The sequence below is a fragment of the Mustela nivalis genome (genome assembly GCF_964662115.1).
Source record: "Mustela nivalis genome assembly, chromosome: 5".
Classification (NCBI taxonomy): domain Eukaryota; kingdom Metazoa; phylum Chordata; class Mammalia; order Carnivora; family Mustelidae; genus Mustela; species Mustela nivalis.
Genome location: NC_139024.1, coordinates 132,156,280 through 132,173,689, shown reverse-complemented (window position 1 = coordinate 132,173,689; position 17,410 = coordinate 132,156,280). Strand labels below are relative to the sequence as shown.

General features: G+C 40.3%; 1 protein-coding gene across 11 annotated transcripts in view; it reads right to left on the bottom strand.

Moving 5' to 3' along the window:
• Positions 1-17,410, bottom strand: part of DUSP22 (dual specificity phosphatase 22) — a 76,274-nt gene that overhangs the window by 18,862 nt on the left and 40,002 nt on the right. For 10 of the 11 annotated variants that reach the window (XR_014312201.1, XR_014312202.1, XM_082732161.1 and 7 more), the window contains one exon: positions 6,635-6,684. The exons of the other annotated variant lie outside the window; for it this stretch is intronic. Coding sequence is in view for 7 of the 10 variants with exons in the window: in XM_082732161.1 (XP_082588287.1) it covers positions 6,635-6,684 (50 nt within the window). In the remaining 3 variants the exon portion in view is untranslated. The remainder of the gene's footprint in view (positions 1-6,634; positions 6,685-17,410) is intronic. 11 annotated transcript variants of the gene reach the window in all.

The following is a 17,410-nucleotide window of genomic DNA, read 5'->3' as shown; positions in this document are numbered from 1 at the left end:
AAACCTACAGATGGCTCCTGCCCACCACCATGTTGGGGCAAGGGCTGTGGAACCCCAGGGCAGACATCTGTGAGAGGACAGCTCACAGCCCAGCTCAGGAGTGTAAATCATGCCACTGAAGAGATGGCTCAAAGCCCCACCACAAAACTTGACTCATAAACACAGTTGGGCATGAGGCCACACCAAGCAGACATTCCTAGAAGTGCTTTTTCCAAGTAAAGACAGGAGGCAGCACATTTACTACTGCTTTGGTGTGTTGCAGGGAGTGGGGGTTATTTCCAGGGAAGCTGATGACATAAACTCTAGCGCTGGTCACTAAACTCCCTCCTCCACACAGGAAATACCCGCGACTCTGGCTCTTGTTGCCCAATTCTCTGATGTGAAGCAGAAGCACACATCTTAAGCACCATCCCACCACAGGCTGTTACAATGAACATAGGTTCCCTATTCTTGCTCTTCATTTTGTTTCTCTTCATTTTGTACCCTCACTTCCATAAAAAGACATGTGTATAAGTTCTATTGGAGGAAAGCCAGTGGGGCTCATCCACCTATATATGTCACAAACTTACCTCATAGTGCTTGCTGCTGCCAGCAATCTGAAAAGAACACCTTGGGTAGGGCAGAGGGCACTTCAGAGGAGAACCATCCTCTGTGGGGGCTCAGCAAACTCAGCCCTGCAGTTGCCACTGTCCCTCTTTCTCAGTTTTTTCTGGCTGTCCTCCCCTTGAAGGGCCTCCTCCCTCTCTCTGTCTGGAGGCCAAGAGACAGGACCAGCCAGGTTTCCCTGACCTTCGGAGATGCACAAAACAGATGGTGGATGGAATCTAGCAAAACTACACCCCATGATGCTCATTTTTTGAGGCTGACAACTAGTTCTTATTCCAAGACTACAAGATATGGAGGCTGTGAGATCACAGACAGCCTGTGACAGCCCACAGGCAGACTATGGGATCAGAGACAGCCTTCTCCTGCTGAGGACTCTGCTTATCTGAGCAGTAGCCCAAGGGATCTGGTCATGTATCTTGAATGGTAGCTGGGCTTACTCCAAAGCCAGCAGTATCAGAGCAGGCTGTACTGAGAGCGAAAGCCATGGAGACTCAGGACACTTCTCCTTCCCACATACATACACATGTGTGTATTTATGTGTACACAGAAGCAATATGTGCATGTATGTTGTATATGAAAGCAAAGGAGGAGAAAACAAGAAAGATAAGCACTCTTTATTTTTTTCCTCCTGAAAAAAGAATGCTTTAAAAAAAAAGCAAAAAAGCAAAAAACAAGCGGGTAGAAAGTTCTGAGTGAGTGAGCCTGTGCTCTGGAAGGTGGGCTCAGATCAGAAAGCTGTTTCTCCTAGGGCAGGATCAGCGCAGGCCCCCAGGCTCTGTGTGGGCCCAGCTGGAACACAGTAAAGCTTTCACGCCACCCAGAAGAAAGCAGGAAGGAACATTCTACAGTAGTACATGGCAGAGCTGCTCTATCGGCACACAGCTTTGAACACACACAAACTACTCATATTTATATCAATGATTTCCCAAATTTCATATTTCCTGCACTTAAACACTGTTTTTAATTGGGGGAATTAAAACACACATGTGGTATGATCAGGCTTTTCATTTTGTCACATAAAGTCATTTTGAAAACAAAACAAAACCCTCTTTACCACCTATTATAATGTCATTTCACAAAGAGTAGTTGAACACTAGAAAAACAAGGAGGATATAGTTTAAGACTAAAAAATAGTTGGGGCACCTGGGTGGCTCAGTGGGTTATGAGCCACTGTCTTCAGCTCGGGTCATGATCTCAGGGTCCTGGGATCAAGCCCCATCGGGCTCTCTGCTCAGCGGGGAGCCTGCTTCCTCCTCTCTCTCTGCCTGCCTCTCTGTCTACTTGTGATCTCTATCTGTCAAATAAATAAATAAAATCTTTAATTAAAAAAAAGGAAGACTAAAAAATAGTTAAATTCAAAAAGTCAAGTCTTATGGAAAACTCAATATGACTTTTCTGAGTATTTCTCATTTCTATGGGCTGTAAAGTCCTCAGGAGTCACGGATGAGCATGTGTGTGTGTGCACACGGATGCTCAGGTAAGTATGAATCTTTCTGGAAATAGGACCACCACAGCACTCCAAGGGCCCACATCACTTTGATCTTTCAAAGTTGCTTTTTAATAATTAAAACAAAAACAACTGTAAATGAGTGAAAGAGAGAACTGGATGTACAGAAGACATCAGCTAAACTAAACAACACATACACAAAAAGATAAGGAGGTAGAATAAGGCAAGGAAGTTTTACTGATACTTTAAATATAAGCTTACTGTATTGCTAATACCTCTTCTCCCCACAAAAACCTCAAAAAATTTAGAGACCTGCTCAATACTCAAACCACTGAATGTCACAAAGTCTCTATTGTAATGATGCAATGCTACCAACTCCACAGCACAGATCAAACTTTCCTGGACTTCAAGAAGATTAAAAAAGATTTTTAAAAAAGTAATTATTCCTTTAACAATGTCTAAATACAAAATACCAATTTAATAAATATTAATATAAGAATGAGTAGTTCTTTATTCATTGATAAATTAGTTATTTATTCATTAATTAAAGAAGTATTAATGTATTTTGAGAGTGAATTACAGTAATTCCCTCTCAAGTAGTTCACTCTCAAAATACATTAATAGTTCAGTAATTCACTCTCAAAATACATTAATACTTCTTTCTTGGATAGACAGCAAATATAATCATATTTTTAGAAATGCTTAGAGTTCTTAAAAAACACTTTCACTTATCTACCTTATACTACAAAAATTGTGTTAGATAGGTATTTTACAGATGAGAGAAATGAGGCTAAAAATGACCTGCATAAGAAACTACAGAAAGGGGGCGCCTGGGTGGCTCAGTGGGTTAAGCCGCTGCCTTCGGCTCAGGTCATGATCTCAGGGTCCTGGGATCGAGTCCCCCATCGGGCTCTCTGCTCAGCAGGGGGCCTGCTTCCCTTCCTCTCTCTGTGATCTCTTCCCTTCCTCTCTCCTACTGTGATCTCTCTCTGTCAAATAAATAAATAAAATATTTAAAAAAAAAAAAAAAGAAACTACAGAAAGAAAGCAAAAGCAACTATTTCTCAAAGTCTGAGAAATTCTAGCCACATGGGCCAGAGAACATGCGGCCTGTGCATTTGATATAAACTCAAGGATGCCTCTAATTGTGACAAATCATGCAAAACACACCAACCTGGGTCTGTGGGGTTATAATGACTATGAGAACTTGAACTTTCACATTTCCTGACTTTGAAAGGCAAGGTGGTTGGGGGAACTGGGCTAAGATTTTAATGTGCTAATGTTATCTCTACCAGGTTTCTGCGTTTTTAAGTTCCTGGAAGATCAGAGGGGGAGTTTATGAGGATTAAAGCCAGGACAGAAAAATGACCTTTCTGGGCAGTTTACAGCCACTGAATGCCAAGTGAAGCAGTTAGTTTCAAAAGGTCACAAACCTCTTACTAAGCATAATTGGCAAGAAGAATTCCTGTTGGTATAAGCATCTATGGGGAGAGACTTAGGATATTATATTAAATATATATTATATTTATTAAATTATATCTGAAGTGAGAAATAATTTTATAAGTTTGTAAGTACAGGGATACAGTTTTTTAAAATTTATTTTGTCATTAAATATAAGAATTCTCGGGTATTCGTAACTGAAAATGGCCAGACTAACGAACTACTAGTTCTACTCATCTGAGTTACCCAGGGCATATTTTCCAAATGACAGACATGATTTCTCCTGTTTTTGTTAACCAAAGCATTAATATTATTTATCTCCTGACCACCTACATTGGTTAATGGTACAGAAAATAAAGGTTCACATCAGCCTATATGTTCCTAATATTTGCGGAGTAATTACTTCAAGCTACCTGCAGTGAGGTCATATAAACAGAATCAAGTGTTCTGCTGGCCATGGTCTAATTATATCATGAAAGCATGCTCACTGATAAAAGGCACATTATGCTTTCAATAAAATATTTGTAACAAGAAAAGAGAAACTCAAGCTATTTCATAGGCTGTCTCTTAACATACAAAGTATACTCATATTCCAAACTTAACTCCACAATTTCCATGTAACTTCAGTAGAGCAAGAAGTATTTATAGAATCATGGACATCGATGTGCCCAAATCCTTATTTAATGCATAGGATTTGCTATTACTAATGGATTAAAACTAAAAGTTTCCCCAAAGAATCACATGAGTGCTTATGAATGTAACTCCCAACAAGAGAGTGCCAGCTTTTCTGCCTTTCGATGAGTTATGGCCTGGACTTTATTTTCCAACTGAATCAGAGGTTGTACTGCTATAGGACTTCACTCAAAATAGTAGCAGTGGCACATTCTCCTCAAGTTATCTCTGTCATTAGCTTTACACTTGGGTGCTATAATACCTATTGAAATCCTACACTACACTTTCACCAAGATGTGAGGAAAGGGCTAAAAAGAAAAATCATTCATCTTAACAAGACCTCTGCACATATTTAGGATGGGAGAGAACAAATTCAAATCTTATGGGCTAGTCCTCTGGACCCAAGGTGACTGTGTTTGGGCTGGTTTTGCCAGATCTGAACTGACCCATGAGACACTGCAACTCAGAGAAATATTTTCTGTCACTCTGGCCTTTCCATGTAAAGAAATCTTTCAAATATTCCACTGAAGTGGGCCTCCTGAGCACCAAAGCTTGTTATTTCAACTATCTTCTTTTGTAACTCTCAAGATATATTTATATACCCTGAAGACAGTAAAAGTATACTCTGATTTTCAAAAGTGCTTAGAGTTCATAGATATGTGATCTGTCTTCAAAAATCCTGAAGGCAGGAATTTTTCAAATGAGGGAACTGAAGCTCAGATGGGTTTAAATGACTTGTCAAGGTAGATGCAACTAGTTTTAAAGTTAAGATATCTAACATCAAGGTCTACTGCTTACTTGTTTATATAATGTAGGGCTGCTCAATGCTCAATCTTCATTTCATACATCAGTCATTGTCCTGGACATCAAGCACAGTGCTTGGCTCCTAGCAAAGCTGAAAAGTCCTGGGGGCAATCGAGTACAGGTGGCTACCTTCTCTGACAACAAATGCCCAGAATGTGTTACAATCTGATTCCTCCGAAGAGTCATTGCCAATCAGGTATTGATAAGTTCACAGTACGTTAGAATCTCAGTTTGAGATAAGAGCAAAGCAACTGTTCTAAAAATAGCCACCAAAACATGGGCAGAAGATTGCTGTGGTCTCCAAAGAAAGGCAGTGGCTCACTTCCTTCCGTATACGCCATGCCCTTCCAACCACTTCTGTTTCTTGACACGACTAGTAACCAAGGAAGTTCTCTGGTGCTGCTTCTCCTAGACATAGGTTGCTACAGTTTTCCTAGTGATCCTAGTAAAATCTTTCCTCCACCATCCTCGATTTTAAAGATTGGCTTTTTCTGTGAAATACAGAGTTAGTGTGAATACAAGTCTTGCATAGAATGTTATCTGTGCCTGTTTTCCAATGTACCTTTCCTGGTCTAACTATATACCACCTGTCTCCTGTCCTACCTACCTGCTTTCCCACATCTTTCCCCACAGCAATCGATCTGACTCTGGCAACGTTTTTTGTTTTTTCTTCCCCCCAAACAGGTAGATCTCTCAAAATTATTGTATAATCTGTGAAAAATCTGCTGTCCAGCAATAAAAATCAAGATTGGCTGATGTTTCAGTGTTCAATAGCTTTCAGAGATGTGAGACAATTGGGATACTAAACAGAAGATTATGTGGTATGTAATTCCAATGTGCAGGATTTGTAAGCAATAGAGTTTAAGAATCGTGAAGGATGAATCCTGACTGGTCTGCAGACTCCCAAATTTACAAACACCACCTTAGTTTACAACTTTCCTAATAAAATGCAGTAATGTATAATACTAGCAGGGTTGTTGTATGTGACATGCAATGTAAGCATGAGGCCAGCCTGAGAAGCAGAGGCTGGTGTCTACCAGATACACTGAATGGCTCAGTACTTCAATTCTGCTCCAGTCCCTCAGCCTGCAAGGTTCAAATCCATGCTTCAGTAAAACTCCATATCGTGGTCTTTCTAGGTCACTTGTAGACACCAAACAGTGTGAATGTTTAAAGCTGTGATTGCTGTGGGTCTCCAAAGACCTGTCCCCCATTCTGCTGAAGCCTAACCACAACCTAATTATTGTCACCTTTCCTTTTTTACTCTTTAATTTGGCTCCTAGAAAATTTAAAATTACCTGCATGGCTTACATTTGTGGTTCATAGTCTATTTCTACTGGATGGTGCTGTCTTAGGCAAAACCCATTAGCTTCTTTAAACCTTTGCTTCTAGAGAGAGGATAAACATGCTAAAAGTTGGTTTGAGGCATCATTTCTAAAAATGAGCCTCTTCTTGTAGACATCCCATCAGTCAGTGTTGTATAGTTGAAGAACTGGCAAACAAACAGTGTACCTCCTGCTACAGCTCTAACTTCGCAGCACAGACCTCTATGCTTGGCATCAAGAGTCCCATGGCTCTGATGACGTCACGGCACTTAACTTACTTGACTTTACTGGTCTTTATTCATTTTTAATATCTCCAAAAATATAGGAAAAAACCACTTACAGGTTCTGAGACGGTGAATCTGCTGCTGGAATGCACAGGTATTTAACCCCCTGTAGAATAATAAAAATATAATAAAAAGATGATACTTAGTGTAGAATACTAGTTAAAGGAACTGTTTACTCAGATCAAAAAATAAAAAGTAAAAAGGAGAAGTTTTTCCCTCATCCTTTGTTGCCAAGGAACCAGAGGAAACTTTTTAATTAAGGTTCCTGGTCATTTCCTTGACCGTGCATACGAATATTCATGCTCTGGCTTGCAAACAGTTTGTAGGCTTAGATAAGGCTTATCAAAAAAGTGAAATAATTGAGTGCTTTCCAGTAAGTGTCAACGTTTCAAAACTATCATTTCAGATGCTTGTTTATATATCCAACATTTTAAAAAAATCTATTTAAGATCCCAAGTGACCAAAAAGGAAGCACTTTAAGTAAAATCCTTAACATGATGACTAAATTATAATGTTACATTACAGAGTATTCTACATCAAATTTTAGTAATTGGAAAATTATAGTTTCCCTGATGTTTGCTGGGAATTTACACATTCAAAATATCTTGATTTTTTAAAAAAGATTTTATTTATTTATTTGTTATAGAGGGAGAGAGACAAAGCACAGCAGGGGGAGTGGCAGGCAGAGCAGGCAGAGGAAGAAGCAGGCTCCTTGCAAGGAATGCAATGTGGGACTTGATCCCAGGACCTTGGGGTCATGACCTGAACTGATGGCATATGCTTAATGATTGAGTCACCGAGGCATCTCTATTTTTTTTTTTAAAGATTTTATTTATTTATTTGACAGAGAGAGATCACAGTAGAAGAGAGGAAGGGAAGAGATCACAGAGAGAGAGGAAGGGAAGCAGGACCCCTGCTGAGCAGAGAGCCCAATGGGGGACTCGATCCCAGGACCCTGAGATCATGACCTGAGCTGAAGGCAGCGGCTTAACCCACTGAGCCACCCAGGCGCCCCAGAGGTATCTCTATTTTGATTTTGCTTGTTTTTCAAAAGAGTAAAAGTTTGTGTACCAAACTTTTAGAATGGTCTAATTTGAAAACCAAAAAATGAACTTCATATAGGTCTCCATAAAAATCTATAAAAAATGTCTGTGTAAATTCATGCTATAAAAAGCCATGCTAAATTTTTTTTTAAAGATTTTTATTTATTTATTTGACAGAGAGAGATCACAAGTAGACAGAGAGGCAGGCAGAGAGAGAGAGGAAGGGAAGCAGGCTCCCCGCCGAGCAGAGAGCCCGATGTGGGACTCGATCCCAGGACCCTGAGATCATGACCTGAGCCGAAGGCAGCGGCTTAATACACTGAGCCACCCAGGCGCCCCAGCCATGCTAAATTTAAGTTTTATTAAAAACCTGGTTGGTTGGAGCACCTGAATGGCTCAGTCAGTTAAGTGTCTGACTTCTCAGGTCATGGTCTCAGGGTCCTCAAATTGAACCCCACATTGGGCTCCCTGGTCTGCAGGGAGGAGTCTAGCTGTCTCTCTGCCCCTCCCCCTGCTCATGCTCTATCTCAAATAAATACATTAACTAATTAATTAGATAATTAATTAAATATATTTTTTAAAAACCTGGTTGTTTCTTCTTCAGAGGGATTTATAGTTCCAGAGGTCTTCAATGTCATGTAAAAAACAAAATCTAGAAATCTCAGCAATCTTTGCCAAACAATATGGTTCTGTGAGAACTTAGAGGAACCATTTTTAAACCCTTTCTCCTTTGATAGCCTAATCTCATAGGATCTTGCCACCATGTCATGAAAAATAAGTAGGGGAAGAAACACATCAAACACTAAAAAAGTAACTAAGCTAAGAGAGTTAATGAAGGAGAAACATATAGAAATATATAGACTACCACAAGTACCTCAGCAAATAAAGTCATAAAATAACTTGTCTTTTAGAATTATTTGAATTTTTTGCAGTTGATTATTAAAATTTTATTGCTAATTCATATGAGGCATTTCTGTGGTATATTTACTAATGTAGTCTAGTAAGGAACATCCAAATTTGTGGCTGCCCCAAACTCTTCTAGACCTCCACACGTTGATACTTCAAGACATTGTGAATTCTATTTTCTAATACAGAATCCATGTAAACTACATTTCTCAATCTCCTTTGCTATTAGGGTGTAGACTCAGGACCTGGTTTCATCATATGACACACCTACTTGAGGTGGATTTGGAAACAGGACATGGGACAAGTCAGGTGGGTAAAGAGCACCTGCTTGGCAGGTGCAGGTGGCAGTAGAAGCAGGTGGTTCTGGGGGCAGACGTGGCAGCAGATCTCACCAGTTGTGTGATGTGGTCTGAGTGTTGTTCCTTTAACTTCAGCTGAAAGTCTGTTTCTTCAGCTCTTCTGAGAACATAAGATCTCAACTATCTCTTAAAAAATACCTTCCTGCTTAAACCAGTTCAGCGTGCAATCAGCTGTCTCTCACTAAGACCTAAAAGATAAAATTCCCCTCTGGGTCTCCTAGTATTAGGAGAGGTCAGAAAAAAATTTTTTTTCCTGCTTAATTCATATACACATACTTTTTTTTTTTTTTTAAGCTCTGAGTCAATCATTACATCTTCCAACAAACTCTTGAAATGAGTTTTACTATTGCTTCTCCATGTGAGAATACTTTACATGAGACCTAACAGGTTTGAACATGTCGAGGGTAAAGTTTAAGGATAAGCTGCTGGACTATGTTCTTCCCACATTCAACCTTCACTTTGTCATCCCTAATTGCCTCCTTCTGTCTGTCCTCATTTCTTCCTGGACACTGGGCTCTGCTGGAAATAACAAAGCAGTTGTCTGAAGTTCTAAAGCACCTCCAAATCCAGAGAGATATTAAAGCAGCGATTTAAAAGGAAAGAAAATGGAAAAGGAAATGATACTGTAAAAAAAAAAAAAAGTAATTTCACTACTTCCCTTCATCAGGGCCAAGCACGCTTATTGGTATAGATACACATACTGATCATTTCATAAATCTGTCACTGGAATGACTCATTTACTTTTTTTCTTTTACTTTTAAGTGAGAGTTGGCCATGGATCAGGTCCAGAAGCTTATGAAATTCTTTCCTCCCACACACTTCCTCTAATTCAGACCAGAACTTCCAGAGGGATGGGAAGGAGTCTCAGGTTTCCACCCTCCTTACCACTGTGACTGTCACCTGGGTAACTTCAATCAATCAAGAATGCTGAGGTGGATCCCCTCCAACATAGGATAAAAATGCTTGCCTGTCACACATGCTGATGGACAGCCACTTAATCCTAACAGAATCTAAAATCACCCCAGGCCATACAATGAGAGGAAAGAAAAAAAAAAAAAAAAAAAAGAAGGAAAGGAAGATAATGGGCCAGAAGAGGAGGCTAAATAGCTCTTAGCTTATTAAGAGCATTCACCATAAATTCCAATGGCAGTGTGATTGGAAAGCACCTCACTTCCTTCAGGTGTTCCCTGAGTGGGGTCCCATTCCCCTTTTTGGTGCCTGATGAGAAAAAGAAAAGGCTGCTGGCCCCATATGGCAGGAGTAAAATGCAGGAAGATAGCAAAGGGTATCCCTCCCTTCATGCCCACAGATTGATGAGGAGGCAACTTTCAGCCATGCTGGGCCCCTCACCCTCACTAGCTGGGATGGGCATGTGGCAGCTACAGCTTCCCATCTGTGAAGCTTCTAAGGAGGAACAAAGTAGCTCTCAGCCACAAGTTTGGGGATCCCCTACTGTTAAGGAAGGACAGAGAAAATAGAAAACACAAGATCATGTTCTCTCAAAAGCAGAACAACAAGAACCTTCCTTGCCACATGGTAAACACTAAATATCTGTTGAACAAGGTGAAAACCAATTAACATGAAGATCACACTACAGGAATAGTACACAGGAAGAAAACCATCATAAAGTGCTCATGCCTGGGGACCATAAAAATAAGAGAGCTGAACTTTCAGCCATGACATAGGAAGGGCACACTGCAGGCACATGCTCCAGACACCAGCCTCCTGCCAGTCCATACCACCAGAACTTGGTTAAGAATCAGCTCACCGTGATCTACAATAAGAAGGGAACAAACTATGCAAATACAGTAAAGAAAGGAGTCAAAACTGTCAAAGAGGTTCAGCTGCTCACAGCCCAAGAACATCTATTTATCTTGGCTTAGTCATTAACAAAGCACGAAAAGTATCTTTCTTGCAGGCCACAGACTGCAGAACATACAGTACCTGAAAAAAGTCTTTAGATGCCTGCACATGTTTACAATTCATGGCAGTTAATTACTAATTCAGAAAGCAGCAAGAGTGCTGACAGCATTAAGGACCTCAATGCTACAAGGTGGAGAGACTTAAAATTGTCCTAGTATTAATGGAATCCCCCCCCAAAAATCATTCTCTCATATTGAGGTTTGTAGAGACAGAGATATGGGGCAGGATGTGTTTAAATTATGGAAAACATGACAAATGAAGCAAAAAAGTAACAGATCTTGTTCTAAAATAAAATTCTAGAACAATCTGAAAAACTCATAAGTAATAAAAATAACAGAGGGAAGGTGGATGTGGGGATGAGTGAAATAGGTGAAGGGGATTAAGAGCACATTTATCATGATAAGCACTGAGTAATGTACAGAATCCTTGAATCACTATATTGTAAGGCTGAAACTAATACAACACTGTATGTTAACTATACGGAAATAAAAAAAAATAACAGCAATGTTTCCATTCCTACAGGATTTGCTATGTGATATTTGCTCCTACATATTACCTCTTAAACTAATACAACAATAACAACAACAACAACATTAAAACTAAAATTATCTTCTTTGAAATAAAATTATTAAATAGGTAAGAATTTAGTACTTTTCATGATGTTCCAAAACAGTGATTGGTGGAAAGCCAATTAATATTAAACTTCATGGAGCTAGTAAGTGTCAAGTTACAGATTTTCAATTTAGGCAGCTAGCCAAAGAATACAAAAACCAGTTTAGCTAAGGGAAAGGGCTCAGTCTATGCTTTAAGACTGTCTTGATTTCTAGGAGGGACAAAGAATGAGCAGATAATTTCTTCTGACTACATGGCATTTTGAATGGCCTATAACATCCTGAGAATGCTATTAATACTGATAAGGTGAGGACCAGAAGGAAGAAAAGACAAAGAATTAAGAAAAAGCCTCATATTTACACTGAACACATATACACTGAATATTCATAATAACAGGGAACACATCAGTTAGTATTACATAGTGTGGAAAGACATTAGGAAAATACCAGAAAGAAGTTAGATTTCAATGGGATCATCCAAAGAAAGTTTTGGGGGTGAAGTTTTTAGGTTAGGTTTTGAAAGAGACAACAAATATCAATTGATTGAAAAGAAAGAAAGTATTTCAGAGATTGTTCTTGCACAAAGTTTAAGGCTTTCTAAGTCCTTATTCTCAAAAGTTCTAATATTTTTCTGTTTTCTGTTTCAACAAGCATAGTAACCACCAAAAGTAAGGTTTTTGCCTTTCTTTGGGGCTGAAACTAAAGATTACACTTAAAACGATACATCGTTAAGTACTTGAGAAACACGGGCAAGATTCTGATTTCAGGACTAGTAAAAAGATCAAACTCTCGCTTGTTTCAAGTACAATTTCTAAAATTCACTGTTCTTTTCTTTCTGAAACATAAGTAAGAGGCTTCTGGAGAAGCTATCTGACATTCTACTTTTCTAAAGAAAAGAAAGATCAAGGCCTTCAGAATTGGTTTTCTCTCTCTCAGGAAAACTAATAAAATTATTTTCTGCAAGGACTTATTCACAACCTAAGAGGAAACATGAGTAGGAGATAGAGTTACTAAGAGGCCAGAATCAAGAAATCCATGTGATGGAAAAATTATTTTAGCTGCTAATAAAAGTGACTTGATCTTGGATCTTGGTTTCTCATCTTATCCCATCCAAATACCAATAGCAATATGGATGTACAAAGGAGGAGTCTTCTGAAAGAGATGACATTTTTTTCTTTGACAGTCACATTTATGAGTTAACAGAGTGGCACGCTGAAGTGGGCTCTGCAATTCCTACACATGGAAATCTATTAACACTGATAATCTAATGCCCATTAATGAAGTAAGCAAAGTAAGCTGGGGACTCCACTTAGACCTAATTCCCAAATTATCCAAAAATCTGACTCCAAAAAAGAAACAAAATTAAAAAAGAATTAAGTTTGATCAGAAGCAAGACCACAGTTTATACACCACTATAAAAAACAAAAGTCTCTTCCACTTGAGACAATCACTCTGTACTTTTTATTGTAGTAAAATATACATCACATAAAATTTACCATTTTAACCATTATTAAATACACAGCTCAGTGGCATCATGTATATTCACATCCTAATCACCACCACTCATCTCTAGAACTTTTTCATCTTCCCAGATGGAAACTCCGAGCCCATTAAACACTAAATCCCATTAGCCCTTCTCCCCATCCCCTGTAACCCCCAATTCTACTTTCTATCTCTATGAATTTGACTACTTCTATACTTTTTTTTTTTTTTTTTTGACAGAGATCACAAGTAGACAGAGAGGCAGGCAGAGAGAGATAGGGGGGAAAGGAGGCTCCCTGCTGAGCAGAGAGCCCAATGCTGGGCTCGATCCCAGGACCCTGGGATCATGACCTGAGCTGAAGGCAGAAGCTTTAATCCACTGAGCCACCCAGGCACCCCACTTCTGCATTTTTATATAAACCTAAAGGCAGGTAATCTGAAAAAATTAGTCTAGCCATACTCCTGAAGGTCATAGACCAAAAGATGGCAACTGCTGACTTGAAACTGCTCAGATGTACCTGTAAGGTTTGACAGCCTTACATTTCATGGAGTATCTTACTCCAGACAAAGCACAGAAAGATCTCCACCTAGGCTATGTATATGGATGCCATGTACATGGATGCCAAAGCTGGTACCTGGCCCATGGAGTTTGATCATTATTTCTCCTCAATTTAAGAACTTTCACATAGCCAGTAACATTCTTTAAAGGGAAAAAGTAGAATACAGAATTATATCTATAGAAAGAATACCTCTGGAAAAACTTTGTATGTCTGTGGACTAAGAACTGGAAGCAGGCATAAAAGCAAAAAACAAAAAACAAAAACAGGGCGCCTGGGTGGCTCAGTTGTTAAGCATCTGCTTTCAGCTGAGGTCATGATCCTGAGGTCCTGGGGTTGCGTCCTGGGTCAGGCTCCCTCTCCAAGGGAAATCTGCTTCTTCTGTCCCTCATCCCACCCATTCTCTCAAACTCTCTCTCTCTCTCAAATAAATAAGATCTAAACAAAACAAAACAAAACCAGGTAAGGTCTAGGGGGTAAGATTCTTGATAATCTCCTTTTTTGTTTGTACCATAATAGAAATCTCATAGGAATTACTGTAGAAAATCACCACAGAAGATAAATACAGTCCTTGAATTGTGCTACATAACACATACTCTAAATTGAAGATGCATTTTCTTCAGGCACCCATTTGCCACTGATTCTTCCTGCACCAGCTAAATTTAGGAAACACTACTACAAATAACAACTTCCAAGAACTCTGTGGTACTTGATGGGGTGGGGAGGGGTGGGAAGGTCAGAGTGGAGAGACAAGATTTAGCCTTTGGTTTGATTTTGTGAGAAAAAAATGCAAATGAGAAACCTCCAACACCTGTTGGCTTCTTTCAGGTTAGTCAAAAAAGGACATACATTTGACTTGTCAGATCAACAGATGAGGACCCAAATGCTTATTTTTGCTCAAGTTATTTCAATGAAAGGCTAAAGTAGGCATGGTCAGCACACTGAATTTCCTTGAGCCAGCATGGGTGGGTTATGGGAAGGAGGTGAGGGAGATTCACGTCAGCTCCAACCTACCACTGAAAGCCCTCTTCTGTGATTTCAGTTGTGTCTGGCACCGCTGATGTATTCAGTGTGACTCATGAAAACAGGGCCAGTTTCAGCAATCTCTCCAAACCAAGTAATTCTACAATATTACTTAATGAATGTTAATGATAAATGACCATACCAAAAAAATCACCATGATTGAAAACTGATGCTTGGAAATCAGGAGAAATCAGCAGTAGCTACTTCAGAATCACAAGCTACCACTTGTTAAAGATATAAAGGTAAATTTGCCTCAGCTGCTAAAACATATCAGTGGATCCATCCTGTCTGCAAAGTAAAGATTCTCTTCAAAATCCTTCAGCACTTGTCTACAACTCACCTCCCAAGCTCACCTCCACCAGCTCACCAAACTCCAGGTACCTGGCTGCCTGAGAATCTCTCCAAATGTTCTGTACTTTCCTGCCCACGCCTCCCCAGGGTCCCTTCTTCTCCTCCGTGTTTGTTTCCTCTGGAATACCCTTCTCTTTCAGGACTCCTCCCAGGGGCACCCCTTAGTGGAACCACACCTGATGTAACCCACCAGCCCTACCCACAGAGCTTTCCCTGACATCATCTCCCTCCATCTCAGGCTGGCTCCTGCTCCCTGTTCTAAATGCCCAGACACCACCCCACATAGCTGGCACACAGACTCTTGGAAGATGCCAGCATGGTTGGCAAAAAGCCCATGTTTACTGGGACACAGTCACACCTGTTCATCTATGTATTGTCTAGCGTTCCTTTCATGTACAGGAGAGAGCAGTGTATTGTCACAGGAAACTTAGGACCCACAAAGCTCAAAATATTTACTATCTGTCCCTTGATTTTTAAAAAAAGGGCGCTTGGGTCGCTCAGTGGATTAAAGCCTCTGCCTTCAGCTCAGGTCATGATCCCAGGGTCCTGGGATTGAGACCCACATTGGGCTCTCTGTTCAATGGGGAGCCTGCTTCTCCCTCTGTCTGCCTGCCTCTATGCTTATTTTTGTCTATTTCCCAAACATAATTGGGGGGGGGCATCTTCCTCTCTCTGTTTTAAGGATTGGCTGGTCAACATTCCACAGACTTCCTTTGGGGGCTTTCATTCCTTTGCTTTCATTCCACTGCTTTCATTCCTTTGAAAGGGCAGCACTTCACCAAATCTTCCCTCCCCCACTGCTGCCATTGAAAGCAATCTTACGGTCTATTTTTATTTTGACAGCTGCATCCTCTTGCACTGGGCATAGAAGAAAGTCCCAGGCCACCTTCATTAGAGCCTGAGTAGGACTCACAAGGAATGAGTGAGCACTGACTACCAAGGAGGCCAGAGATCCTTCCCTCACTGGGGTCATTAGGACCTCAAGATGACTGGTTGAGGCTCTTCAACCACAATTCCACCACACATGCAGGAGCAGCAGCAAGAGAAAAGGTGGCTAGCCTCAGTTTAAAGGAACACTTAAAAAACCCAAATACTTGGAAATGTTATTTTGACTTTGTTAGCTACAAGATCATTTTTGTTCTTTAGGGCATAGTATCAAAGCATTCTATAATGCAGTTTAAATTAATCATTTACAGTAGATTTGGAATTGCTGTCTGCTTGGGTGCAGTGGGGCTGGTCTCCTTGACAAGGTATTTCATTAATTTAACGTAAGGTAAAGTCATTTTGGACCAGTTCCACCATTGTTAAGCCCCAACTGCTTTAAAAACCAGTACACTCTGAAACGATCTCTGTACTATTGTGCTTAGGAATAGTTTCCATGACCAGAAGGCTCACTTCAAGGTCTGGGCTCAGCTATTTTTGTCTGAGATGCCTTCTCCATGATCACACAATATCAGAAAAACTATCTCTTTGCAACCATTTAAAGGATAAAAGGACAATCCAAAGGCAGCTTTCCCACATGTTCTCTTCCTTCTTTGGCAGCTGGCTGAGCTTTTCACCAAGGGAATCTTATGAATTATCTCCCTTTAATTGGGGAAAAATCTGAGAAGCAAACAAGCATGTCCATATTGGTCCTCAAGAGAAGGAGGCTCTAATTCAGATTTTAGGTGCATCTACTTCTTTTCCCTCACTAGTGCTATACGCAGATATGGCTCGACTAGCTCAAACTTTGACCATGCATTTCGTTTGTTTTCCATTAGAAAAGCAGATTAGAGGGCGCCTGGGTGGCTCAGTGGGTTAAGCCGCTGCCTTGGGCTCAGGTCATGATCTCAGGGTCCTGGGATCCGAGTCCCGCATCGGGCTCTCTGCTCAGCAGGGAGCCTGCTTCCTCCTCTCTCTCTCTCTCTGCCTGCCTCTCTGCCTACTTGTGATCTCTGTCTGTCAAATAAATAAATAAAATCTTTAAAAAAAAAAGAAAAGAAAAGAAAAGCAGATTAGAGCTAGTTGAAAATGCCACCGCTCAGTACTGAATGTTGAAACTCAACATCTGTACTAATTGTGGTGATAACTGAAAGGAGAAATAATTTCTCAATTCAAACCCAGGGCTTGACAGCATCCTCTGCCCCAGGACACACACAAAGGTCTGCAAAACATGTCAGGAGTCAGACCACAGAGAGGGGGAAACACTTCAAAGAGCAGTAGAGGCACGACGTGTCCACTTAGCCTGTGCTGAGATGATGACACTAGCTACGTGTCACTGCTTTAGTCTCGGGCTTTTAAAGTCAGTTTGGATCACTTCCCTTGCAGCTGTGGCAGGCACAAGGTCCACCTGCAATGCCTACCAGCAATGAAGTATTAGGAGCACCTGAAAATGGCAAATTTGCTTAAACCAGTCTTCAGTAAACCAAGCTACATTTAAATCATTCTTTTTCTTTTTTTAAATCTTTTTTTTTTTAAGTTTTTTTTTTTATTTATTTGACAGACAGATCACAAGTAGGCAGAGAGAGGAGGAGGAGGCAGGCTCCCTGCCGAGCAGAGAGCCCGATGTGAGGCTCGATCCCAGGACCCTGGGATCAC